At 42.7% G+C, this 27,773-nt stretch overlaps 2 protein-coding genes across 5 annotated transcripts in view; one reads left to right on the forward strand and one right to left on the reverse strand.

Annotated features, from left to right (window-relative positions):
* brf1b (BRF1 RNA polymerase III transcription initiation factor subunit b) overlaps positions 1-27,773 on the reverse strand; it is a 459,400-nt gene that overhangs the window by 195,999 nt on the left and 235,628 nt on the right. For both annotated transcript variants that reach the window (XM_063045501.1, XM_063045512.1), the window contains one exon: positions 2-151. In XM_063045501.1, coding sequence (XP_062901571.1) covers positions 2-151 — 150 coding nt within the window. The remainder of the gene's footprint in view (position 1; positions 152-27,773) is intronic.
* btbd6b (BTB (POZ) domain containing 6b) lies at positions 20,140-27,559 on the forward strand. 3 transcript variants are annotated; one of them, XM_063045479.1, is made up of 5 exons: positions 20,140-20,293; positions 21,473-21,746; positions 21,853-21,943; positions 22,248-22,366; positions 23,790-27,559. In XM_063045479.1, exons 2-5 carry the CDS (start codon positions 21,562-21,564, stop codon positions 24,820-24,822), a joined length of 1,428 nt encoding a protein of 475 aa, XP_062901549.1. In that variant the 5' UTR covers positions 20,140-20,293; positions 21,473-21,561; the 3' UTR covers positions 24,823-27,559. The 3 variants fall into 3 exon arrangements, with proteins under 3 accessions (XP_062901549.1, XP_062901558.1, XP_062901542.1); XM_063045488.1 differs by lacking the exon at positions 20,140-20,293 and adding an exon at positions 20,294-20,433; XM_063045472.1 differs by lacking the exon at positions 20,140-20,293 and adding an exon at positions 20,928-21,367 and having other exon boundaries at positions 23,790-27,558.

Raw genomic sequence — 27,773 nt, forward strand, 5'->3', positions numbered from 1 at the left:
CCTGCTCCGCAAAGACCCGAAGGCCGCCGGCCTGTGTGCATCCAGTCTCTCTTCATCCTCTGTAACAGTCGCAGGGCAGTCATTGACACCTCGTGATTCCTATTGCCGAACTCCAGCATATGCGCAAACCGGGGAATGTATAAACATGGATCTGTAGGAAAAGGGAGGAATGTTAGACTGGGGAGGGACTGGTGAAGACCAACAACAGAGTAGTTGGAGTAAGGAAATGTGCTACGATCGAGACTCTCAGATATTGCCCCAACAAAAATCAGAACTGGAACAATCAGAACAGAATCTGGTTTATTATCACTGACTTATGTTGTGAAATTTATTACTGCATAGCGGTACTGTACAATACATAGAAAATTACTATGTCTCAATTATATATGTGTGCGTGTATTATAGAACTATATAATTGTATATACAGTTTCTTCCTCTCCAACAACAGATTTGAGAACTCTCCATGAACCCATGAATCCTACCTTGCTATTTCTCTTTTGCACTATTTATTATATTTTCTATTACAACTTGCAGTAATTTTTGTCTCGCACTGTACCAAAGCTTCACAACAACAAATTTCATGACATGGATAGCAGTGATAATAAACTTAATTTTCATTCTGATTTTAAATCTTTTGTTTTGTAGCAGCAGTACAGTTTAAAGATGTAAAAATGCAAAAATATGCAAGTAGTGCAAAGAAAAAGAATAGTGAGGCAGTGTTCATGGACCTTTCAGAAATCTGATAGTGGAGGAGAAGAAGTTTTTCCTGAATCATTGAATATGTGTCTTAAGCCTCTTGCACCTCACACAGATGGTAGCAATGAGAAGGGGGCATGTCCCGAATGGTGAGGATAATGAAGATCAGTGAGATGGTGAGAATGACGGAGATTAGTGAGATGGTGAGGATGATGGAGATTAGTGAGATGGTGAGGATGATGGAGATTAGTGAGATGGTGAGGATGATGGAGATTAGTGAGATGGTGAGGATGATGTGATTAGTGAGATGGTGAGAATGATAGAGATTAGTGAGATGGTGAGGATGATGGAGATTAGTGAGATGGTGAGGATGATGGTGTTTAGTGAGATGGTGAGAATGATGGTGATTAGTGAGATTAGTGATAGATCCCGCCTTCTTGAGGCACCACTACAATGTTAGCATTCATTCTGAGAGGACTGGAATATAGCAGCAAGGATGTAATGCTGAGGTTTTGTAAAAAGAATTCAACGGTGGGGAAGGTTGTGTCCATGATAGAGCTGGCTGAGTCTACAACCCTCTGCAGCCTCTTGTGATCCTGTGCATTAGCGCCTCCATACCAGGCTGTTGTGCAAGCAAACACCAGTTCCCCCTCAGTTCCCTGCCCTTGCTGACATATTCACATCTTATTCCTGTCACTGCATGCTTCCATAGAAATATCTTCTGTAGAGATCACTCAGATAGTGCAAGGATGATTGGCAAGTATGGAACAAAGCACAATGTCACCTTCATCAAAATAAGAGAAGCACAATCAAACCCCACCATACGAATGACAGAACTAGAAATTAATTTAATTATTTAAATTAAAATTAGTCTCAATGAAATCTTCAACCTTGAAGGAAGAATACAGAGTTAGTGGCAGGCTTCATAGCATGTTGAGGAACAGAGGGCCCTCCCACAGTTGCTGTGCAAGTTGATAGTGTGGTTAAGAAGCTGTATGATGTGTTGGCCTTCATTAGTTGTGGGATTGAGTTCAAGAGCTGCGAGGTAAAGCTGCAGCTCTATAAAACTCTGGTATGACCACACTTGAAATATTGTGTTCAGTTTTGGTCGCTTTCTTGATATCAAGATTCCCTAGAATATTACCAGACTCCTCCCTGATCTCACTACCCTCTGTGTCCTTCTTGGTGAATACAAATGTGAAGTACTCAGTTTACCACTTCTACTGCCTCTGATTGAAGAGATAACTTCTTTCCTTTGTCCTTGAGTGGGCCTACCCTCTCCCTACTTACTCTCTTATTTTTTTAATATATGCACAAAATGCCTTGGGATTCTCTTTAATCCTACCCACCAAGGTTGTCTTGTGACCCCTTTTCACCCTCCTGATTCCCAGCTTCAGTTCTCGCCTGCTTCCTCCAGGGCTCTGACTGATAATCAGTTTTCTAAACCTCTCTATTTTGCAACACCTCTTGTCATCCAAGGTTTCCGAATCTTCCTGTCTCGTCCTTGTTCTTTGCAGAAACTTTACAGCACAGTAAAGGCCCACCAGTCTACGATGTTGTGCCGATATTTGAACCTAACCCACGATCAATCTAACCCTCCCTCCCACATAGCCTTCCATTTTTCTATTCTCCATGTGCCAATCTAAGAGTTTATTAATGCCTATCTAGGAGTTTCTTTAAAATATCTGATGAAGTAGCCCCTATCAGCACCCCTGGCAGTGTGTCCCACTCTGTGTAAAACAATCTACCTCTGACATCCCTTCTATACTTTCCATCAAGCACCTTGAAATTATGCCCCCCCCCCCTTATGTTAGCTATTTCTGCCCTGGGAAAAAAAGGTCTCTGGCTATCCACTATTAGAGCTGTACTTGAGAATGTCACACTCAATTACAACATTATTCAAAAATACTGATCTGCAGAAACTGCTAAAGCCAACCACAAGCAGAAGAGAAAAGTAACACAATGACGTAATGTTTAGGACAGACTGTACAAAAGCAGCGGAAACAGACTGATGTCGCATTCTATAACAATAACACATATGTCTGTCTTTTATTTCTCCCAATGCTTTTCCACTTCCATCTAGCTTTTGAGATGGGGCAAAATCTGAGCTCTACTTTAATTTTTGTTGAAGTTATTTAATTTTCAAATACTTGTCCTGAAGATTTGGTCTGCTGCTAAGTAAATTGCAAGAGTTTACACAACACACAGAACACACATACATTTTGTTGTGTAAACTCTTGCAACCTACCAAGGAACTGTGGAAAGAAATAAACAGCTGATGTCTCGGGCCGAAACCCTTCATCACGACTGGAAAGGAAAGGGGAAGAAGCCAGAATAAGAAGGGAGAGGAAGGAGGACAAGCTGGCAGGTGATAGGTGAGATCAGGTGAGGAGGAATGTGGGTGGGTGGGGATGTAGTGAGAAACTGAGAGATGATAGATGGAAAAGGTAAAGGGTTGAAGAAGAAGGAATGTAACAGGAGAGAAGAATGGACCATGGGAGAATGGTAAGGAGGAGGGCACCAGAAGGAGGTGATGGGCAGGTGAGGAGAAGAGAAGGGATAAGAGGGGGACCAGAATGGGGAATGAAAAGAGAGAAGGGGAAGGAGACAGAGATTACACAATTAGGATTTGAAAGTTATACAACTGCTAGAGTATCATGATCGAATGGATTTTCATTCAACACCTCCATTATTGTACTGGCTCGTTCTCAGGGGCTGAGACCCTCTGGTAAGTCTGCCCCATCTGACTTGACATAACTATTAATAATATGGGAACATAAGCTTGTGACAATATCTAGTGCTGTTGCACCGCAAATCCCCAGCGAATTCATTTGCCAGCAGAAGAGGTTGGACGTATTTGTGGAACTGTTTTGCTCAACAGCTTCTCAGACTGATGACAGGATTTTCAGAATCACTCTGACACCAGCTGCTCTTTGCATCAGATTGTAGCCGGAACAGGAAGAGACTGTGCAAGGGATTAGAGGGGGATGAGCGAGTGCAAGTGATCCGTCGAGCGAGAGCGCACATCACATTAGGCCCAAATATTCTGTTGCTAATGAATGGCATCACGTGTCTGTTAAAAGGAGCAGAGCTGTGGGTTGAGTTTGGAGAGCTGGTTTCATGTCTCTGCAATGCAGATTCTGAACTGTCAACCAAAGTCCAAACAACACATACACACACACACACACACACACACACAATGCTATTGCAACAGAAGAGAACTTATTAAATGGCATCTTAGCGAAACAGATTAAAATAAACTAATAAACTCTGGTTAGACCATAATTGGAATATTCTATTCAGTTCATTATAGAAGACGTGGAATCTTTGGAGAGGGTGTAGAGGAGATTTACCTGGGTTAGTGTAGTGCTGTAGTGCTCTATGACTGTAAAATTACAGGCAGACCAAAGTCAGGCAACCTGGGTCTCCATCTCCCTGCAGCACAGTAGAGTGAATTAGCCCTCAATGCCAGAGCTCTCCAGGGGCACCCAGTTCCACTGGATGCTACTGACATGGCATATGTCTGCCAATGATCATTAGGAATTTGAAGAACTACCCCCTCTTCTTATCAAAGTGAATTGGATCGGCATATTGGCCGTCCTGACACACTGGACTGGCCCACCATCCCAATTTAGTAGGGTTGCCAATCCTTAAGACTGACCTGAAATTATAGGAACTGATAATTAGACAGATTCAGATATATTTATCACATGTACATTGAATCATACAATGAAACTGGTCGTTTGTTTTATCAGCACAACCTAAGGATGTCCTGTTTACTGCTACAAACAAGCAAAGAGAAAAACCATGAATTTTAAACAACAGCATTTCTCCCAACAGATATGTTAGGCAAGTGATGGTAGGGGTCGCAGATAATGCTGTTAGCAGGAGGTTATCTGATGAAACCTCAAAGTTCATCGTTCAAAGTAAATTTATTATCAAAGTATGCATATGTTACAGCCAACAGTGCAAAAGAAAGCACACTGTGCAAATAAAAAATACTCTGAACAAGAGATGTAAAAAATCCTTAAAAGTGATCCTGTGGATTGTTGTGTAGGGTAATGTACATAATTCACAATCACCAACATTGAGTTGGGTTCACTTTAAGAGGCTGGTCTGATGAAATGGCGTAATTATGTGAAGTTCTGCTACTGTGCTTCGTGTTCAGTTTTCGGAGTACAATAAATGAGTTGTTATGGCTTTTCTTAAACATAAATTGCCTCACATCATTTATTTGTGAAAGCCTACAGTAGAATCAGTTGCGAGTTGTGGTGAGTGAAGTTATCCACTCTGGTTCAGGAGCCTGATGGCTCTGGAACCCGGTGGTGTGGGACCTAAGGCTTCTGCACCCCCCAGCCTGATGGTAGAAGCCAGAACACATTCAATCAAGAGCTAGCAACCTTAATTCCCAGGAGGGCTGAATTGTGAAGTAGTGTGTGTATGGAAGAATGGACCCCTGTTTGCTCTCTGCAGGAGAATGAAGGGAACATTAAGGTTTGTATATAAACGGGAGCATAAAAAATACAGAACTTCTCCTTGGATTGCTCCAAGACTGAGTGTCCTGTCAAACAACATCAGGCGGTTTCAAATGACAAGCTGTGGCTGGGCTGCAATGAGCCTTTTCTGATGTCACACTCACTTCCTTCATTTTCCTGATACTATAATGTTCGCTTTCAAATGTCTGCGTGGTCAGACCTGCCGCCAGCTCCAACACTAGCAATTTCTGGAGCCCAAATTCAGCTTCCACCTCAATGAACACCCTGTTTCACTTTATGAATGACATTTTGTCTATTTAGTTTCTGCAGCACAGAAACAAATTTTAGGATCATTCTCTGGCCCACCATCAAGCTTTCTAGCCCAGCCAAGGTACTTTTATCACGAGCGAGGTCATGAACCCTGCCTGAGTTTTCACTCCCTCAACCCTGCAGTGATTAAAGCCATTTTTAACCAGGCTGAACCATGAGGGCTGACAACACTGAAATCTCTGTGCTTATTCATTGCCATAGCAGTTCAAAAATACTAGCATGAGCCCGAGACTAGGTCTCACCTCTGCATCAATCTCTGCTTCAGAAATAACTTACCCAAATGCAGTGCCTCTACCATGGCCAATCCTTGTGGCTGAACAATCTGGAACTCAGGTCTAAAGCTTCCCTCAAACTCACTCTCAAGAAATTTTTAACTGAAGCCCCTCATGACTAACTCTTCCCATTATTCAATCAGAGGAAACAGTCTAACTGCATCCATAATAACCTTTTGAACAGCATGTTAAAAAAAGATTAGCTTTATTTGTCACATACAGTGGCATGCAAAAGTTTGGGCACCCCTGGTCAAAATTTCTGTTACTGTGAATAGCTAAGCGAGTAAAAGATGACCTGATTTCCAAAAGGCATAAAGTTAAAGATGACACATTTCTTTAATATTTTAGGCAAGATTACTTTTTTATTTCCATCTTTTACAGTTCCAAAATAACAAAAAAGGAAAAGTGCCCAAAGCAAAAGTTTGGGCACCCTGCATGGTCAGTACTTAGTAACACCCCCTTTGGCAAGTATCACAGCTTGTAAACGCTTTTTGTAGCCAGCTAAGAGTCTTTCAATTCTTGTTTGGGGGATTTTCACCCATTCTTCCTTGCAAAAGGCTTCCAGTCTGTCAGATTCTTAGGCCGTCTTGCATGCACTGCTCTTCTGAGGTCGATCCACAGATTTTCAATGGTGTTTAGGTTGGGAACTGTGAAGGCCATGGCAAAACCTTCAGTTTGCATCTCTTGAGGTAATCCATTGTGGATTCTGAGGTATGTTTAGGATTATTACCCTGTTGTAGAAGTCATCCTCTTTTCATCTTCAGCTTTTTTTTTACAGACGGTGTGATGTTTGCTTCCAGAATTTGCTGATATTTAATTGAATTCATTCTTCCCTCTACCAGTGAAATGTTCCCCATGCCACTGGCTGCAACACAAGCCCAAAGTATGATCAATCCACCCCCGTGCTTAACAGTTGGAGAGGTATTCTTTTCATGAAATTCTGCACCTTTTTTCTCCAAATATACCTTTGCTCATTGCAGCCAAAAAGTTCTATTTTAACTTCATCAGTCCACAGGACTTGTTTCCAAAATGCATCAGGCTTGTTCAGATGTTCCTTTGCAAACTTCTGACGCTGAATTTTATGGTGAGGACACAGGAAAGGTTTTCTTCTGATGACTCTTCCATGAAGGTCATATTTGTGCAGGTGCTGCTACACAGTAGAACGGTGCACCACTACTCCAGAGTCTGCTAAATCTTCTTGAAGGTCTTTTGAAGTCAAATGGGGGTTTTGATTTGCCTTTCTAGCAATCCTACAAGCAGTTCTCTCGGAAAGTTTTCTTGGTCTTCCAGACCTCATCTTGACCTCCACCATTCCTGTTAACTGCCATTTCTTAATTACATTACGAACTGAGGAAACGCCTACCTGAAAGCACTTTGCTATCTTCTTATAGCCTTCTCCTGCTTTGTGGGCATCAATTATTTTAATTTTCAGAGTGCTGGGCAGCTGCTTAGAGGAGCCCATGACTGGTGATTGTTGGGGCAAGGTTTGAGGAGTCAGGGTATTTATAAAGCTTTGAAATTTGCATAACCTGGCCTTTCCTAACGAAGGTTGTGAACAAGCCATAGCCCTAACAAGCTAATTAAGGTCTAAGACCTTGGTAAAAGTTATCTGAGAGCTCAAATCATATGGAGTGCCCAAACTTTTGCTTGGTGCTCCTTTTGTTTTTTTCACTCTAAAATTGTACAAAATAAAAATAATACACTAATTTTGCTTAAGATGTTGAAAAGAATGCTTCATCTTTAACTATGATTTTCAGAGATCAGTTCATCTTCTACTCACTTAACTATTCAAAATTTTGACCGGGGTGCCCAAACTTTTGCGTGCCACTTTATATAATCAAAATATACAGTGAAATGCGATATTCGAGTCAATGACCAACACTTGCAGGCTGCCCCCACCATTCTCGTACTGTTGGTCATTGACACAAGCAACACATTTCACTGTATATTTCATTGTACATGTGACAATTAAAGCTAATTGTATCTTCAATCTATATTGCTGCCGCAAAATAAAAAATTTCACTACTTACATCAGTAACAATGAACATGATTCTCATTCTGAGACTCAGGACAGAAGCAAGCACAAGGTTCCTAACAAGTAAGAGGTAAACTGTTCAGGTAAAAAGATTAGGTCATGAGGATAACAAAGCACAGGGAAAAAAACTGGATATTATGTCAATAACTATCACAGGGAAAAAGGAATAATTTACATGGTTATAAGAGCTAGCAGTTGCTGGGCAGGATTTCACCTCTGATGGTAACAGTGTGATTCTGAGAAACTAGCAAGGGAGTTAATCTGCATTTAAAACAAGTGCGTAATTAATAGACATTGAAAAGCTAACATTACTGTCTCCTCTCTCCTCTCGATGCATGCTCTCCACGATCAAGGTGAAACTAAATTCATTAACGTGTTGGAATAAGTCAAGAATCAAAAGCTCACAAAAGATCCTTGACATGAGTAGAATTTCAAGAAGCTGAAGCGCTAATGAGTCAATACGTGTCAATAGAATCTCTAATATACAAAAAAATACACCCTTTGTTTGATGGCAGAGTCACACAGATCAAACTGGGCTCAGATTCCATGTTCAGTGAGGGAAGAAATGAATATTGAAAGGCCTAGAGAGAGTGGACGTAAACAGCATGTTTCCAATAGTGGGAGAATCTAGGACTAGAGGGTCTCAGAATAGAAGTTCATCCCTTTGGAGCAAAGATGAGGAGGAATTTCTGCTGCCGCTAAGTTAACAAATTTCATGACATACGCCGGTAATATTAAATGTGATTCTGATTCTGAGTTGCAGGTTGTGAATCTGTGGTATTCGTTGCCATGGCCAAGACACTGGATATATTTAAAGTGGAGGTTCATAGGTTCTTGCTTAGTAAGGGCATTAAAGGTTATGCGGAGAATGCAGGGAAATGGGGATGAGAGGGAAAATAAATCAGTTATGAATGAATAGCAGAACAGACTTGACGGGTTGAATGGGCTAATTCTGCTCCTCTGTCTTGTGGTCTTACAGTCTTTCAAACTTGCAAGTGTACGCACATATTAGTCCAAGGGTAACATGAAAAACTGAAGAATTCCCAGCCTCTTCCCCGACTGAGGGAGAAGTACTAGTGAGCTCACATGAGGGAAGAACGGCCAGATAAAATACACACCACAGTGCCTGGGATCAACGTAGCTGGACATAGTGGAGAGAAATGTCAGAGATCAGTCTGAATATACATGATACCTCTTTGCGAGGTTGTTAACTGGATTGCCAAGATGTCTCATCGCCAAACCCTATTCTGCTGATTACAGATAACTCACAGGATGCTACAATATAGGTGGACATTAGGCTGATCAAATGTTAAAGGTGAACATGGTAGGAGCCCTTCTGATGCAGTGGTTGACATTTACTACTGGCCGAACTCAAACAACATAATCTGTTGGCTTGTAGTATTGCTAACTGTGGAAACTTGCCATGGAATAGAAGGCTACTGCAATCATCAGTCACTACATTTAAAATAAACTTTAGAGTGCCTGTAGTGAAGATAGAATAAAAATAAAGGCATTTATATTTCTTCTTTTTAATTAATTATGACCACATTTCTAAATAAAAGAGCATAGTGGAGACCCTCATGCCTTTGAAAGAAAAAGGGCAGCACATAACATAGCAGTTAGCACAATGCTTTACAGCGCCAATGATAACTGATCAGGGTTTAATTCCCACTGCAGTCAGTAAGGCGTTGGTCTCCCCATGATCAACTGGGCTTTCCCTGGGTGTTCCAGTTTCCTCTCACATTACAAAAATGTACAGCTTAGGGTTAGAGAGTTGTGGGCATGCTATCTTGGGACCAGAAGTGTGGCAACACTTGCAAGCTGCTCCCCCCACCAGGACATCCTCAAACTATGTTGGTTGTTGACACAAAAGACACATTTCACTGTATGCTTCAATGACTCAATGTATATATAACATATAAAGCTAATTTCTTTAATCACTTCTAATTTTTTTTGACCACATTACTTGAGAAAATAGCACAGTGGAGATCCTTATGCCTTTTAACCTGAATGCATCTGTTCCTCTAATGTGGTTTAGGAGGCTCAAAAATAGAATTATTGTACTAATAATGGGGCTAATTAAAGAACAGTAGGCTGCTATTTATCTTAAGAGCATTCACAATTCCCAGTAGTTATCTCCATAATAATACCCCTTTAGTTTCACTGGGTTCATGGTATCTGTATGGTGGAAAATTTACCCCACCCTGCTGTCCATATCCAGTTATTGTCTCAGGGCTACAGTGAGATTGGCCAGGGTCTCAGCTGGAAAAGTTTGGGGAAATAATAATGACAATCATCAATATAAACACAGATATTCTGCAGATGCTGGAATTCCAGAGCATCACACACAAAATGCTGGAGGAACTCAGCAGGTCAGGCAGCAGCTAAGGAGAGGAATAAAGAGTCAATGTCCCTGGCCAAGATCCTTCATCAAGGACCATCCTCAGCATCCAGACTACCCAAAAGCCATCAGATGAAGACAGGTTCAGCAGCAGTTAACAGGCTCCACACATTCACTAACTTGGATTTAAACTATCATGATCAAGGCACTGCAAGGCCAAAGTCAGTATAGTTTCCTTAAGGGGAAATCTTCTCTGACAAATCTTTTGGAATTCTTCAAGGAAATAACAGACAGTATAGACGAAGAATCAGTAGATGCTGTTTACTTGGGAGTTTCGGAAGGATTTGACATGACCTTGCATATGAGGCTGCTAAAAACAGTAAGAGCCCTTGGTACTACAGGAAAGATACTAGCATGGACAGAAGATAGGCCTTTTGTTGGCCGCTGGTGACTGTGAATTTATGGCAACACCACAGTAAACAGCAGATATGTGGAAGAAAGAAAATTAGAGAGGGACAGAATTTACGGTATATGAGGGATGGGTCACCCAGGTGTAAGGGTTGGAAATACTACATTTGGTATCTCAGCTATAGATTGTGAAGAATTGGGGCCCAAACATCAATCCCTTCAGTACTCCACTCCCCAAAGCTGCCAATCTGACCATAACTTGTTCTATTAATATTTATCAAGGAGTCATAGAGCACTGTAGCACAGAAATAGGCCTTTTGGTCCATTTACACCATGCCAAACTATTATTCTGCTTAGTCCCATTGACCTGTACCTGAACTATAGTTCTTCATATCCCTTTTCTTAAATTACATGAATATATTAGCCCAACTACATTTTCCAGTGGTCTGATATCTACTCTTGCCTTTCTTTTATTCTTTATACATCTGAAAAAAAATTAGGTATCCTCTTTGATATTATTGGCTAGCTTACTTTCATATTTCATCTTTTCACTCCTTATGGCTTTTTTAGTTGCCTTCTTTTGGTTTTTAAAAGCTTCTCAAATCCAATAATTTCCCACTAATTTTTGCTTTATTATATGCCCTCTCTTTTGCTTTTATGTTGGTTTTGACTACCATTGTCAGCCACGTGTGCATCATCCTGCCTTAAGAATACTTCTTCTTTGGGATGTACCTATCCTGCAGCTTCTAAATTGCCCCCAGAAGCTCCAGCCATCGCTGTTCTGCCATCATCCTTGCTAGTGTCCCCTTCCACTCAACTTTGGTCAGCTCCTCTCTCATTCCTCTGCAATTTCCTTTAATCCACTGTAATACTGATACATTTCACTTTAGTTTCTCCCTTTCAAATTGCAGGGTGAATTCTATCATATTATAATCACTGCCTCCGAAGGGTTCCTTTACCTTAATTAAGTCTGGTTCATTACATAACACCCAATGCAGAATTGCCTTTTCCCTAGTAGTGTCAACCAGAAGCTGCCCTAAAAAACTAACTTTTTTTGGCGTGTGCGATGTTGGCTGGACGATGTCTTTTTCAAGCCTTTACAAGGTGCAGAGAGAGAGAGACTGTGTAGTACGCCACTCCTCACACAGACATTTCACAGTATTTTTCCCTTTATTTTACAAAGTCGAGTTGCGATCACGACACTCAGCCCGGCACGGATGGAAAGCGTACTCGGGAGCGGACCCGGCTGGGTTTGAACCCGGGAACCTCCGTTCCAGAGTCCGACACTGATGTCATTGTGCCACCAGCCGGCCCCTAAAAAACTAACTTGAAGGCATTTTACAAATTCACTCTCTTGTGATTCAAATCCACACCGATCTGACTTTCCCAATCTACCTGCACATTCAAATCCCCCATTGTCCTTTTGACATGCATTTTCTATTTTTCGTTGTAATTTGTAGCTCACACCCTGGCTACTGTTCAGAGGCCTTTATATAACTCCCAAAAGAGTCTTTTACCCTTACTATTCCTTAACTTTACTCACAGCAATTCTACATTTTCCGATTCCTATGTCACCTCTTTCTCAGAACCTGATTTTATTTTTTACTAACAGTGCCACACCACCCCCTCAGCCTGCCTGCCTGCCTGTTCTTTCAATACAATGTATATCCTTGGATGTTCAGCTCCCAACTATAATCTTCTTTCAGCCGTGACTCAGTGATGCCCATGTCATATCCGCCAATCTCTAACTGTACCAAAATCATCTACTTCATTCTGTGTACTGCATGCACTGAAGTATAACACCTTCAGTCCTGTATTTGCTACCCATTTCAATTTTGTCCCCCTGCTACACTGCAACTCATCCTACTGACTGCAATGTTGCCCTATCATCTGCCTGTTCCGTCCTGACAGTCTCACTATACACTGCCTCCATTCCCCCTTCCTTAGCCCCATCAGTCAGCTTCCCATCCCTCTGCCAAATTAGTTTAAACCCTCCCCATAGAGTATCTGGTACTCTACTGGATACATCCACAAAGAACACCAATGAGTTAAGTATGATTTTGGTTTCATACTGTAAACGCATGATAACTCTCAATCATATTATTGCTTGCCAAGAGGTTTCCTCTTTTGTAGATTTCACGATTTCCCAAACACCTACGTCAGGGTAATAGGTGTTAAGTCCACTCCCACTGTATCTTTGTCTCTTTTATATAGTGTGGTCACACTTGGCACCTTCTATAGAAACCATTCCAGAAGCCAGAGAGTTTTGGAATGAATGCCTCCTTAAGAGTCATGGGGCCCTTAGCACAGAAAAAGGCCCTCTGGTCCACTACTCTGTACCAAACAGTTAGTCTGTCTAGTTCCCTCAACCCACACCTGGACCACAGCCCTTCACTCTCTTCCCATCCATGTACTTATCCAAACTTGACTTAAATGTTACTACCAAACCCACATCCACCACTTCACTGGCAGCTCTTTCCATACTCACACTACCCTTCGAATGAAGAAGATCCCCCTTAATAAAGAATTTTAACTAATTTTATCTTCATGGCCACCTCTTTTGAACCTCTGGGAAATATATTTCAATAGGAGTTTGACGATATTTGGTTTGTTACCTAAAACACTCAAAAACTTCTACAGATGTACCATGGAGAGCATGTTGACAGATTGCATCACAGGCTGATGTGGGGGGCGGGGGGTCTATACTGCACAAGACTGAAAGAAGCTACAGAAAGTTGTAAAATTAGTCAGCTCCACCTTGGTTCTAGACTCCATAGTATCAAAGACATTATCAAGGAGTGATGCCTCTATTACTAAGGACCCCCGTCACCCAGGACATTCTCTCTTCTCACTGTTAGCGTCGGGAAGTAGGTACCGAAGCCTGAAGGCACAAACTCAGTGATTCAGGAACAGCTTCTTTCCACTGCCATCCCATTTCTAAATGGACATTAGACCCATGAACACTACCTCACTTTTTCTTTATTATTTCTGTTTTTGTACTACTGTTTTTAATTTAGCTATTTAATATACATATATATTTACTGCATTTCATTTCTTTATTGTTTTCTATACTTATCGTAGAAAAATGCGAAGTTAACAAATTTCATGACATAGGCTGGTGACAGTAAACCTGATTCTGATGAGGTAACCCTTGAGATTGATGTGAGAATTGCACGTTCTTCCACCAAAAGGACACGATGACCTCAGTACAGCAGCCTGCAAAATCAAAGACCACACCCACCCTGAACATTTTCTCTTCTACCCTTCCCCAACATGGTACAGCAGTGTAGTGGTTGGTGTAATGCTTTAAAGCATCAGCGATCACCAATCGCGGGTCAATTCCTGCCACTGTCTTTAAGGAGTTTGTACACTGTCCTCGTGACCACGTTGGTTTCCTCCAGGTACTCCAGTTTCCTCGCACATTTCAAAGACGTATGGGTTAGGGTTAGTGAGCTGTGGGCATGCTATGTTGCCGTCAGAAGCATGGTGACACTTGTGGCCTGTTCCCAGCACATCCTTGGACTGTGTTGGCCGTTGATGCATCTCACTGTATGTTTCCACAATACCAGAAGACATAGGAGCAGAATCAGGCCACTCGGCCCATCAAGTTTGCCTTGCCATTCACGTTTTGAAGTACACATGACAAATAAGGCTAATAAGACCATAAGACATAGGAGCAGCATCAGGCCATTCGACAATTCAGCTGCCACTCCATCATGGCTGATTTAATTTGCCTCTCAATCCCATTCTCCTGCCTTCTCCCCATAACCTTGGCACCCTTACTAATCAAGCACCTATAAACTTTCACTTTTAATATAGTTAATGACTTGGCCTCCACAACTGTCTGTGGTAATGAATTCTAGATTCACTATCCTCTGGCTGAAGAAATTCCTCCTCATCTCTGTTCTAAAGGGACATCCTTCTATTCTGAGTCTGTGCCCACTGGATCTAGACTCCCCACTAAATGAAACATCCTCTCCAAATCCACTCTATCTGGGTCTTTCAATGGTCAATAGGTTTCACTGAAATCCTCCTTCATTCTTCTGGCATGGCCTGCTGAGTTCCTCCAGCATTTTGCGTGTGTTGCTTCATTCTTCCAAACTGCAGTGAGTACAGACCCAGAGCCATCAAACACACTTTGCACTTCTGATTTTTGATTTTTTTCCAGTTTAAAGAATAGTCTATGTATTTATCCTTTTACCAAATTGCATGACCCCACACTGTATTCCATCTCCCACATCTTTGCCCATTCTTCTAATCTGTCTAAGTCCTTCTGTAGACTCCCTGCTTTCTCAACAATACCAGCCCTTTAAGTTTGTATCATCCACAAACTTAGCCACAAAGCCATCAATTCCATCATTCAAATTATAACATGAAAAGAATCAGTCCCAACACCAATCCCTGTGGAACATCATGAGTCACCAGCTGCCAACCAGAAAAGGCCCCCTTTATACACACTCTTTGCCTCCTACCAGTCAGCCAATCTACTATCCATGGTATTATCTTTCCTATAATACCATGAGTTCTCATCTTGTTTAGCAGCCTTCTGAAAATCCAATTAAACAACATGCACTGACTCTCATTTGTCTGTTATTTCCTCAAAGGATTCCAGCAGATTTGTCAGGCAAGATTTCTCTTTGGAACCACGCTGACTTTGGCCTATTTTATCATGTGACTCCAAAGTACATCCTTATTAATGGGCTCCAACACCTTCTCAATCACTAAAGTCAGGCTCATTGGCCTGTAATTTCCTTTCTTTTGCCTCCCTCCCTTCTTAAATAACGGAGTGACATTTGCTGTTTTCCTCTGGAACCATTCCAGAATCTAGTGATTCTTGAAAGACCTAATGCCTAATGGCTCCACAACCTCTTCAACTACCTCTTTCAGAGCCCTGTGGTGTAATCCATCTGGTCCACATGAGTTATCTACTTTCAGACCTTTCAGCTTTCTAAGCATCTTCCCCTTAGTAACAGCAGCTACACTCACTCCTGCTCCTTGACACTCTTGACTATCTGGCATATTGCTGGTGTCTTCCACAGTGAGGACTGATACAAAATACTTCTTATGTTCATCTGCCATTTCTTTGTTCCCCATTACCACCTCTACAGCATCATTTTCCAGCAGTTCAATATCCACTCTCACCTTTCTTTTACTCTTTAGGTGTCTGAAAACACTTATGGTATCCTCCTTCATATTATTGCCTAGCTTACCTTCATATTTAATCTTTTCTCTCCCTAAGGATTTAATTATTTTATTTAAATTAAATGTCTGAAAGCATGTAGCCCCAGGCTCAAAGACAGCTTCTACCCAGCTATTATAAGACTATTGAATAGTCTCCTAGTACAAGGTTGACTCTTGACCTCACAATCTACCTTGTTATGACCTTGCACCTTGACTGCCTGCACTGTACTTTCTCTGTAACTGTAAGTTTATTCTGCACTCCCTTGTACGACCTCAATGATCTGTATAAACAGTATGCGAGAAGATTTCCTCTGTATCTCAGTATGTGACAACAATAAACCAATTTACCAATTTACATAATGTCTCAGACAGGATGAGCAAGTAGGTGTTCAGAGAGGGAGTGTTTAATCTGCTGTTTACAGTAGGCTTTTGCGTGCCTGAAATGTGAACTAATGATTCTTAAGAACTAAATGTTCCTTCTCCACCTTAAGTGGTCATGAGCTAGGAATTCCCAGAAGTCAGTCAGGAAATTAATTTATCAAGAAGGTTTTTAGCACATCCTTGAATCTTTCACTATCTCAGAGGACCTGTCCTAGACCCTTCATATAAATGTAATTGCAAGGAAACAGTGCCTCTACTTCCTTAGGAGTCTGTGGAGATTTGGCATGTCACCAAAAACCTTAACAAACTTCTATAGATGGTGGTGGAAAGCGCATTGACTGGCTGCACTGAACAGAAAATCCAACAAAAGGTAGTGGATTTGGCCCAATACATCATGGGTAAAACCCTCCCAACCATTGAGAACATATATATAAAATGTTGTCGTAGAAAAACAGCTTTTATCATCAAAGATCCTAAACACCCAGCCCACGAGCTTCACTTCTTCCTGCCATCAGGGAGAAGGTACAAGAACTTCAGGATTCGCACCACCTGATTCAAGAACAGTTACTACCCCTCAACCATCAGGGTCTTGAACGAAAGAAGGTAATTACACTCATTCTATTTCTGATGTTCCCACAACCAAGGATCTCACTATAAGGACTCTTTACCTTGTTATTTCAGGTTCTCATTATTTATTACTAATTATTTATATTTGCATTTGCACAGCTTGTTGTTCATAGATCCTGTTTCCAGTTATTGTTCTTTTGATTCTCAGGAAAAAGAGTCGCAGGGTTGTATGTAGTGACATGTATGTACTCTGACAATAAATTTTACTTTGAACTTTGAGTTTGTCCATCCAAGAAGAGCTTGAAAAATAAGTGTGTGTTTCTGGAACCTGCTGTTAAATATGACAATAACATGCCCGAAGCAAAAAAAACACAGGAGGAACTCAGTGGGTTATGATGTTAGTTATCTTACTTCTTTCTGGCCATCCAGAGTTTTATTTTATTTAGAGATAAAGCACAGAAACAAACCCTTCTTGCCCAACACGATCCCCTTACTGCCCTTGCCCTTCATGGTGGCCGGGATCTACTGGTTTGGGAGTCGCAAATGGAATGCAATATTATGACAATATCAGCTAGAACTTTGACTGCTGTTCTTGTGATAGAAGGGAAGCCCATTGATGAAAGAGCTGCAGATCAACTCCTCCAGTGATGTCTAAGGTAAGAATGACAGAGGGCAGGGATGCTCTTAGGAGCCTTGGCATAGCAGTATAGCAGTTAGCATAACTCTATTAGAGCACTAGATTCTGATTCAGATTCTTCCTATTAACACATGGGTTTCCTTCGGGTGCTCCAGTTTCCTCCCACATTTCAATGACACATGGGTTAGGGTTAGTAAGTTGAGGGCATGCTATATTGGCAACATTTGCTAGCTGCCCCCAGCATTTCCTTGGTTGTGTTGGACATTGCATTTCACTGTACATGTGACAAATAAAGCAAATCTCTTTAATCTTCTCCTTCCATTAAATGTCCACTGCCATTCATCACCAGGCGTGATAGGACTGTGGAGATTCGATCTGACCCACTGCACGAGATCACGATCCCCAGCATGTTATTTTTGCTATTGAGCATGTACACCATCTAGCAGCTTCACTAGCATTGTACCTCGTCCTTTCTTACGCAGACCTCATGCTTCTATCATGTCTTTCTGCACTCCTTAAGGTGCTCTAAGTCCCTGGATCTGCATGTCCAGGAGTTGGAGGCCCAACGCCTGCAAGTTTAGGCCAAGGCAACCCTGCGCGCCCCCCCCCCCCAAGATCCTGGGGTCAGAGACTGTGCAAGTCTGCAGTTCTCAGTACTGTTAGCTGTGAGTCCTGGTGTTGATACTGAAGGACGAAGCCCTTCGATATTAGACCAAAGTTGGCGAGTCTGGAAATTAAGGTTCAATGGTCAATGCCACTGCGCCAGTGGGTCTGGTAGTTGGAGGTTCGATCTCTACATGTCTGAGAGTTCAGAGCTAAGGACTCTAAGCCAGCCTGTCTGTGCGTGGGAAGGAAGGTGTGAAAGGAGCTTGTTTTGCTGTTGTTGTTTTGTTGCCGATTGTGTTGTTCTGCTGAACATTATGGACATGCTACGTTGCTGCCGGAATATGTGGCAACACTTGCAGACAGCCCCAGCACAGGTTTAGGTTGTGTTGGTTATTAACATAAATGACGCATTTCACTGTATGCTTTGATGCATGTGTGATGGAGAGCACTTGGAAAATGTACTCCTTACACACATGCACGTATACACACCCAAACATTGCCTTGTCATTTTGCTATAGATTGTATTTAAGATAGATACTTCTGTTTATTGTGTAATATGATTGTAACTACATTGTGGGGTGCATCATATTCTAATTCATGTTGGTAATTAAAGATGATTTGTCCTAGTGCTGAATAAATAGGGATCATCACTCTTGGTAGGAACCATAGAACCATAGAACCATAGACCACTGCAGCACAGAAAACAGGCCATTCGGCCCTTCTAGTCTGTGCCGAAACTTTATTCTGCTAGTCCCATTGACCTGCACCCAGTCCATAACTCTCCAGACCTCTCCCATCCATGTATCTATCCACTTTATTCTTAAAACTTAAGAGTGAGCAAGAGATGAGGGCTGCCAGGAGTTCACACTGGGTAAAAATAGTAAGGAGCTATTATTGTGTTTTCTAGTAGATATCTTTTTGTAAATGTTGGCAGCTTTCTTTTTACCTCAAATTTGTAAGTTTGATTTTTGAGGCACCTAGTAAACACTTTTGCACTAAAGTGCCAAAGCAACTCCACACATTTTTTTTCTTTGGTCATACTGCTCATATCCAAGAACATGTGATAAATACATCTAAACCTAAATCCTTTGACAACAGTGGTAGGATGAGGGATGTGACAGGCCATGAGGTTACATACTGATGTGATGGACTTCTCTGTGGGTCCCCAGGGCTCAGTTTTGAGCTGCCACATCATACCAGAGCCCATCCCATTTCCCACACTTGCAGTGACACACACATCAGAAGACGGCCATCATGTGAAGATGGGACTTGTCTCCACAAGGACAGGGTGCAATAAGAGGCAGATGCACCAACTACAGGTAGACCAGGGAGGTTTATTCCTCATGTATATCTCATCACCAGCAAACCCAGTCAGTCACAGAGCACTATAGCACAGAAACAGGCCCTTCAGCCCATCTAGTCAATGTCAAACTGCTTTTTGCCTAGTCCCACCCACCAGCACCCAGACCATAGCCCTCTATACCCCTCCCACCTATGTACTTATCCAAACTTCTCTTCAACATTGAAATTGAATCCTCATCTACCACTTGCGCAGGCAGCTCATTCGCACCACCCTCGGAGTGAAAATCTCCCCCTCATGATCCCCTTAAACATTTCACCTTTCAACCTTAACCCATGACTTCTAGTTCTAGTTCACTCAATCTCAGTGGGAAAACACACGAGAAAATCTGCAGATGCTGGAGAAAGGCAGCATCTGTGGAAAAGAGAAAAAAATCCTCTAGAAGGGTCTCAGCCCAAAACATCGACTGCTTACTATTTTCCATGGATGCTGCCTGGCCTGCTGAGTTCCTCCAGCATTTTGTGTCTGTTGCTCTCAGTGGAAAAAGCCTGCTTACATTTAACCTATCTATATCCCTCATAATTGTGTATATCTCTATCAAATCTCCCTCCTTCTCTTTACGCTCCAGTCCTCCAGCGCACTGTCAGAACCATCCCAAGTATATTCTGTGCTTCTGGTGTCGCCATTATTGGGTCGTTTTGTGGTGCTGCTTGACATAAATCCCTATCAAGCTGCCCAGTGTTTGATCAACAAAGCTGAAACACTATGTAATATAACAGATTGCCCCTTAAATCGCACGTCCGCCAAAGGCACGGATGTTTATTCGGTATCTCGGGGTCCCTCTGCCGTTGCAGGCAGGAATCGTTCGGGAAAATAACACACACTGTTTAAGCCCAACCCCCCACCACCTCCTCTTGTGTCATTTCCAATTCCTGAATCGCTTGGTTTTGAAGAGGGGTGGGAGGATCGAGCTTGATCATGGTTTCCTGCTCCTGGGAGCTTCGCGGGACCCAAAGTTTGGCCGTCTGTTCTCGCCTTGCCGAGCTCAGTTAAAGGCAGCCCAGGTACGGAAGCGGCCGGAGAAATAGCTTAGGTCGGCGGATCGACAAATAAATGGCGTTCTGATTCACGGAGTCAGCGCAACAGTGGCCTCTGAGAACGGCGGAGCGGGTTCGGTACACCGCAATCCGTCCCTCCTCTTGCTGTTAGTAATTCGCTTTTTTTTTGCTTTAAAAAAGGTTGAATTTATTAGGCGAAATGCAGGTTAAATCCTTGGGGGCGGTCGGATTTGTTTTTTTTTGTTTTCTCTCTACTTTGTTTAAAAACTGATTAATCGACCGAATTTGTGAGGTTTCGATTGCTAAACCAACTTTTTAAAAAAAATTCTGTTTTAACCAGACTGAATTAACACAACCGGTGGAATTAATCTATAAATATTGATGTGTCGGATCACTCTGTAATTGTGTGCGCGCGTGCGCGAGTGCATGTGGGTGGGTTGATTGGATTGACATGCAAATATCTCTCTGGTCCGTCCCCTTCTTTGCTTGTATTTTAATATCTCGCTCAATCTGAGCTGGTTCAGATTTCATTACCGCCCCCTCGTTTCTCTCTGCCTTTCCTCCTCCTCGATTATTGGAGCTTGGTGTTTGGGTTAGGTTGGGTCGGCATCACGTGAACACCTGCTGTTAGTAAAAGGGGGAAGCCAGCAAAATCGGATAGTTTGTAGACTGCAGCCAGCATCGGGATTAAACAAAATACCTTCTGTTTGTTTGCCGTTCGCTGAGAGTTGGCCCCAGCAAAGCAAGAACCTACTTAGTCTAAGATGTAGATGCCTTCAACTTTTGCCCCAAGAAGTGACCGAAATCTTACAAAGACAAATCTGACGATTTTTAAAAACGAAACGTTTTATAAGCGTACGCAGCAGTAGTAGCTCGCCTGGATATTTACTGGGCTGTATTTTTTTCTTTGGGATTTAAATCGGAGGACGCGAAGGACGGATTTTTTTTAAAAAGAAATCGTTATATCTGCTTCGAGAGAGTGAAATAAACTTTTAACTGCAAATCTGGCTCGCATCCACTGGTGGAAAATTAAACTAAAGCAGTCCAGGATCTTTATGTTGTTGGTGAAATATATTCAGGGTTAGTAAATGAACAAAGTTTCCCTCCCCATTTATTATATATTTTTTGAGGGTATGAATTAAGGGAGACGGTCTGGTTTAACGACTCATTTCTCCCTTTCTGTAGAAACGCTGAAGAAGTCCAAGAGTGTGAGAAAAGATAGCGGCAGGCTGCCAGCTTGCTATGAGATTGTAACTATTTCTCTGAGCAAGAAGATGGCTGCGGAACTGTACCCGTCGAAACACGGTAACAGCCAGCAGAACAGCGAGCACAGCGGCAACAGCGCGGTGAACGCTTCCAAGAGGAGCCTACTGCTTCGACAGGGTCAACAGAAGCCACTGAACAACAATCACATCCACAACACCAACTGGCAGTCCTTTTACCCTACCCTGCGGGAAAGGTGAGCGCCTCTTCCACCAGCAATCACCCCGCCCTTCCTGCTAAATCGAACCATCCGCTAAAGTTTTTTTGTTTTTACAACCTGTTTTGCACTTTACTCGCCACAGGAATGCCATGATGTACAACAACGAACTGATGGCTGACGTGCATTTCATCGTGGGGCCGCCGGGAGCATCACAGAGAGTGCCAGCTCACAAGGTGTGTGTGTGTGTGCGTGCGTAAACACGGGCTCCCGCTCAAATAAAAACACTTCTGCTCATTTAGCAACGTTAATAAAAGACATTAAGAGGAGAGTAAAAAGGGGCGTGGATTCAATTTTTTTACTCACACAATAACTGATTTAGGTTGAAACCGGCAGCGCCTCTTGGAGAAACTACATTCACAGTAATTTTAAATTAGAGAGTTCTGTTCTATGCATGTAAGGTTCTGTATTGGGAAGAGCTAATAATCCGTGTGCCGCGCTGTGATCTTTTGTTTTCAACTTGTGCTGTTTGTCTTCCAGTACATCTTGGCGGTCGGCAGTTCGGTCTTCTACGCTATGTTTTATGGAGAACTAGCTGAGAATCAATCCGACATTCAAATTCCGGACGTGGAGCCCGCGGCTTTCCTTATTCTGCTAAAGTAAGGAGATTTGCGTAGGTTGACTGTGTGTGTGTGTTGGGCGGGGGGGGGAGGTGTAACGCCGCGGGCGGAATATTTACACTCCATTCTGAGGCAGTAATCAATCTTTTAGACAAACTTCCTGGTGAACGGTCAACAAGGAGAACTGTAGAGTGTAGGAACAGGCCCTTCGGCCCACCATGTGTATGCTGATCTTGGTGCCAAATGAAACTAATCCCATCTTCATTATTTTGTACTTTTTGTAATTTAGTCACTTTGCACTGTATTGCTGCTGCAAAACAACACATTTCATGGCATTTAGAGATAATACCTTGATTCTGATCCTCGTCTGCCTGCACATGATCCATATCCATCCATTCTTTGCCTGGAGAGGAGATAGAGCAGGATGCTGTGTGTATTATGTTGAATGAGGAAAGGTTGAGCTTTTCCCTTTGTAACCAAGGAGGATGAGAAGGAGACTTGATAGATGTGTAAGATGATAAGAGGCATAGATGGAGCAGACAGCCTGAGATTTTTTTCCTTCAGGCCAGAAATGGTTAATACATTTTACTTTTTTTTACAGAGAGAGTGGTGAGTGCATGGAATGTGCTGCCAGAGGTGGTGGTAGAAGCAGATACATTAGAGACATTTAAGAGACTCTTAGATAGGCTCAGATGAATGAAAATGGGAGGGAAGGGCAAGACTGATCTTAAGAGTGGTTTAAAAGGTTGGTACGACATTGTACATGTTCATAAATTTGTCTAAAAGCCTCTCAGACATCATTATTATATCTGCTTTCACCACCATCCCCATAGCATGTTCCATACATCCACCGCTCCGGTGTAAAATAAATAAATAGATAGAATGTTGGGTCTGGTAAACTTCACTCACAATCATCTTGAAGTTGTACCCTTTAGTCTCTGAAATTCCCACCCTGGAGAGAAAGATTCTGACTCTGCCTCTCATAACTTTTATAAACTTCCATCAAGTGAGCTTAAGAATTTTTCGTGTGTGTGGGGTCTCTGCAGGTGGAACAAGAATATTTAACAATGGATGGCACAGTAGTGTAGTGGTTAGCACAATGCTTTCAGGTTTCAATTCCCATCACTGTCCATGTGGAGTTTGTACGTTCTCCCTCTAACTACATGGGTTTCCTCTGGGCGCCCGTTTCCTCCACATTCCAGAGACATTCGGTTCGGGTTAGTAAGTAATGCTACGATGGAAGCATGGCGACATATTCTGACTGCCTCCAACACATCCTCTGTCTGTATTGGTCATTAATGCAGGCAATGTTTCACTGTGTGTTTCAATGTGAATGTGACAAAGCTAATCTTTACATTTTGAAATCTTTAAGATGATTTGTAATGTGGAGGTTTATTAGCTTTAACATGTGAAACAAGTTTTGTTGATAATTGTTACACTTTGTATCTGGTCCTGTCCACAGGTATTTGTATAGTGATGAGATTGACTTGGAGGCAGATACGGTGCTGGCTACCCTGTACGCTGCCAAGAAGTACATCGTCCCTTACCTAGCAAAGGCCTGCGTCAACTTCCTGGAGACTAGCCTGGAGGCCAAGAACGCCTGTGTCCTGTTGTCGCAGAGCAGGCTGTTTGAGGAACCCGAGTTGACCCAGCGGTGCTGGGAGGTGATAGACGCCCAGGCGGAGCTGGCCCTGAGGTCAGAGGGCTTCTGCGAGATTGACCTGCAAACGCTAGAGATCATCCTGTCCCGAGAGACACTGAATGCCAAGGAGGTGGTGGTGTTTGAGGCCATCGTCAATTGGGCCGAGGCGGAGTGCAAGAGGCAGGGCTTGCCGCCAAGCGCCCGGAACAAGAGGAGTGTGCTGGGAAAAGCCCTATACATCGTACGCATCCCCACAATGTCGCTGGAGGAGTTCGCCAATGGGGCCGCGCAGTGCGATCTGCTCACCCTGGAGCAGACGCACGACATCTTCCTGTGGTACACGGCCGTCAACAAGCCCCAGCTGGAGTTCTCCACCGCACAGAGGAAGGGGCTGGCCCCCCAGCGCTGTCACCGGTTCCAGTCCTCCGCCTACCGCAGCAACCAGTGGCGGTACCGGGGCCGCTGCGACAGCATTCAGTTTGCAGTGGACAAGCGTGTCTTCATCGCTGGCCTGGGCCTATACGGCTCGAGCTGTGGCAAGGCAGAGTATAGCGTCAAGATCGAGCTGAAGCGACAGGGGGTGGTCCTGGCTCAGAACTTCACCAAATTTATTTCAGACGGTTCCAGCATCACGTTTTCAGTGTGGTTCGAGCACCCTGTGCAGGTGGAGCAGGACACCTTCTATACTGCCAGTGCCATCCTGGATGGCAATGAGCTGAGCTACTTCGGGCAGGAGGGGATGACGGAGGTGCAGTGCGGCAAAGTGACGTTTCAGTTCCAGTGTTCGTCTGACAGCACGAACGGCACAGGCGTACAAGGCGGCCAAATCCCCGAACTCATTTTCTATGCCTGAGTCAGGGCGTCTTGCCGTGGAAATCACAAAATGAGAGGACATTCTGCCTTCAACTGCTGCTAACCAAGGGAGTATAGCAAGAATTTGACCTCTTGCTGCTTCTACTGACATTATCAGACTGTATCAGTGGTCCTCTGGGATCAACTGTCAACTCAAACTATCTTAAATTGAAGGAATGTTTGATTGTAAATTAATTTTATTTATTTATAATGGCTAGAGTATTATTGGACACACTGAAGCTGCAAGGGCCAGTTGTTCAGTGTTGCACTCATTTTTGTGCTGTCTTTTGTACAGAAGTGCTGTTTAAAATGGTGAATGACTGATGAATGACATTTCAATACCTGTGTACTTACAGCTGATGAACTTGTACAGTATAAAGATTTTTACATGATTATTCATTAGCCTGAAGTTGTCCTTTATTGCTGCTTAAGATGGTAGGAGCAACTGGGTGCTAAATATGGCAAATCAATTGCTGCTTATTCACCCATATTTTCTAAAGGGGCTTTTCTTCTTCTCCCTTGAATAGACTCATTGTAATAAGACAGAGGAACAGAATTAGGCCACTCAGTCCATCAAATCTGTTCCACCATTCCATCATGGTGGATTTATTTAACCTCTCAACCCTATTCTTCTACCTTCTGTCTACCCTTTGATGTCCTTACTAATCAAAAACCTATCAACCTCTGCTTTAAATGTACCAATCACTTGACCTCCACAGCCATCTGTGGCAATGAATTTCACAGATTCACCACCCTCTGGCTAAAAAAAATTTCTGTTCTAAAGGGACATCCATGTAATGTTACTACCTCTATTATCCATTCACTTTCTTTTCTCTGGGAAAGGTTTTGAGGTTAAGGGTTCCTCCCTCAATGGCCCTAGTTCAGTATAACCTTAAAATTTTAGACTAAATTACTCACTGCCCACCTAGGTTATTAATATACATACATTTTTCTAGTACTGTTTCTTGAGGAGCCCCACATTCTACCTTGCTCAATTTGAATACTGCTACCCTCATTCCTTAATGTGCATTCTCTTGTTTAACCCTGTGCATGTCAGAGTAATACAGCACAGTCTTAAATTCTATTTCTCTGTCTACCACCAATTCTGTACCATCCACCAACTGTAGTTTCCTAGGTAATGCATTTGATAAGGTTCCCCAAGTTAGGCTCATTCAGAAAGTCAGGAGCAATAGGATCCAGGGAAACTTGGTTTGTGAATTCAGACTTGGCTTTCCCATGGAAGAATGGTGGTTATATTTCCCATGGTGGTTATAGATGGAGTGTGTTTTGCTGCAAGGTGGGTGACTAACAGTGACCTGTTCTGGGACCCTTGCTCTTTGTGATTTTTTTTTCATGAATGATTTGGATGAGGAAGTGGAAGGCTGGGTTAGTAGGTTTGCAGATGACAAAGCATGGTGGTGCTGTAAATAGTGTAAAAGGTTGTTGTAGGTTACAGTGGGACTCCAACAGGATGCAGAGCTGGGCTAAAAAGTGGCAGATGGGGTTCAGGCTGGAAAAGTGAAGTGATTCACTTAGGAAGGTTGAACTTGAAGGCAGAATACAGGGTTAAGGGCAGGATTCTCAACAGTGTGGAAGAACAGAGGGATCTAGAAATCCATGCCCATAGATCCCTCAAAGATGCTGCGCAAGTCAATTGGGTTGTTGAGAATGCATATAGTGTGCTGGCCTATATTAGTTGGGGGACTGAGTTCAAAGGCTGCGAGGTAATGTTACAGCTTTATAAAACCCTGGTTAGATTACATTTGGAATATTCCACTTGGAGCGAAAGAAAATGATAAGTGACTTGATGGAAGTGTTGCAGATATGTGAGGGACATTTAAGAGCTCTTCAATACACTGATGAAAGAAAAATGGAGGACTATGTGAGAGGGAAGGGTTAGCTCAGTGGTACTGAACCTAGGGTCCAAGGCATAAAAAGTGGTTGGGAATCCCTGAGTTAGATTGATCTTGGAGTAGGTTAAAGGGCTGGCACAACATTATTGCCCAGGGCTGTGCTGTACAGTTTTATATTACTATATAATGCAGTTAAGGCTGGTCCACATACTTGAAAGAAGAGTAGGCAACCTTTATAACACTAAATTGCTTCATAATCCCTTCTCTCACTTTCCCCATGTTGAACTAAAGATTCTCACATCCTCATTTTCTGGAGTGCTTCATCAAAGCACAGTGTCATCCCCTGTGTATAACAGCAGCAGATGTGTCAGCTCTGTTGGCCTGGACCAGCAAGTATTCTGGAGTAACACCAAAAAATTTGATTATCAGATTTGCAAAGCCCAAAGGTCAACCTGGGGTCTAATAAGCTTACAAAATATCCTGGATAGTGACAGGGTGCACGTTAGTGCTGAGGAAACAAGTGTACAGGGGGGACCGGGACAAAGCAGTTCATGTCCTTTGAGCCTTAGATATCCCATTTGGAAAAAAATACAGGGGAGAGGGCACAGAACAGTAGCAGGTAGTGTAACATAAGCTGTAAGATCGAGGTTCAATTCCTGCCGCTGTCTGTGAGAAGCTTATATGCCTGACTTTGTGTGTTTCCTCCCACATTCCTAAGATGTTTTGTTAGGGTTAATGAGTTGTGGGCATGCTATACTGGTGCTAGTTGCATGGCAGGCTGTCCCCAGCACATCTCTGATCATATTAGTCGTTGATGCAAAAACTGTATGTTTCAATGTACATGTGACAAATAAAGCTAATCTTTAAATAGGATTATGAGTGAATTAATATTAGGAAAACTATCATTTTCACCAAGGATATCCAGTCCCTACATACTTCTATCTCTCATCAAGAAGGCTTTAAAGCTGTCTTCTTTCTTGAGAGCCAATCTAACAGTTTTCCTCCACCACAACCATCCTCCATTTGGTTTAACTGGTCCTCACGCTCAACAATTTATTTCTCTTTCAGCTATTCCCACTTACTCCAAACCCAAGTTGTA

The sequence above is a fragment of the Mobula hypostoma genome, chromosome 1 (assembly GCF_963921235.1).
Source record: "Mobula hypostoma chromosome 1, sMobHyp1.1, whole genome shotgun sequence".
NCBI classification, from domain to species: Eukaryota; Metazoa; Chordata; class Chondrichthyes; order Myliobatiformes; family Myliobatidae; genus Mobula; species Mobula hypostoma.

Coding starts and splice junctions, on each gene's coding strand:
- btbd6b (XM_063045472.1), top strand. CDS start 21,343: ATGTTGTTGGTGAAATATATTCAGG. Junction 21,747..21,852: donor TACCCTACCCTGCGGGAAAG/GTGAGCGCCTCT, acceptor TACTCGCCACAG/GAATGCCATGATGTACAACA. Junction 21,944..22,247: donor AGAGAGTGCCAGCTCACAAG/GTGTGTGTGTGT, acceptor TTTGTCTTCCAG/TACATCTTGGCGGTCGGCAG.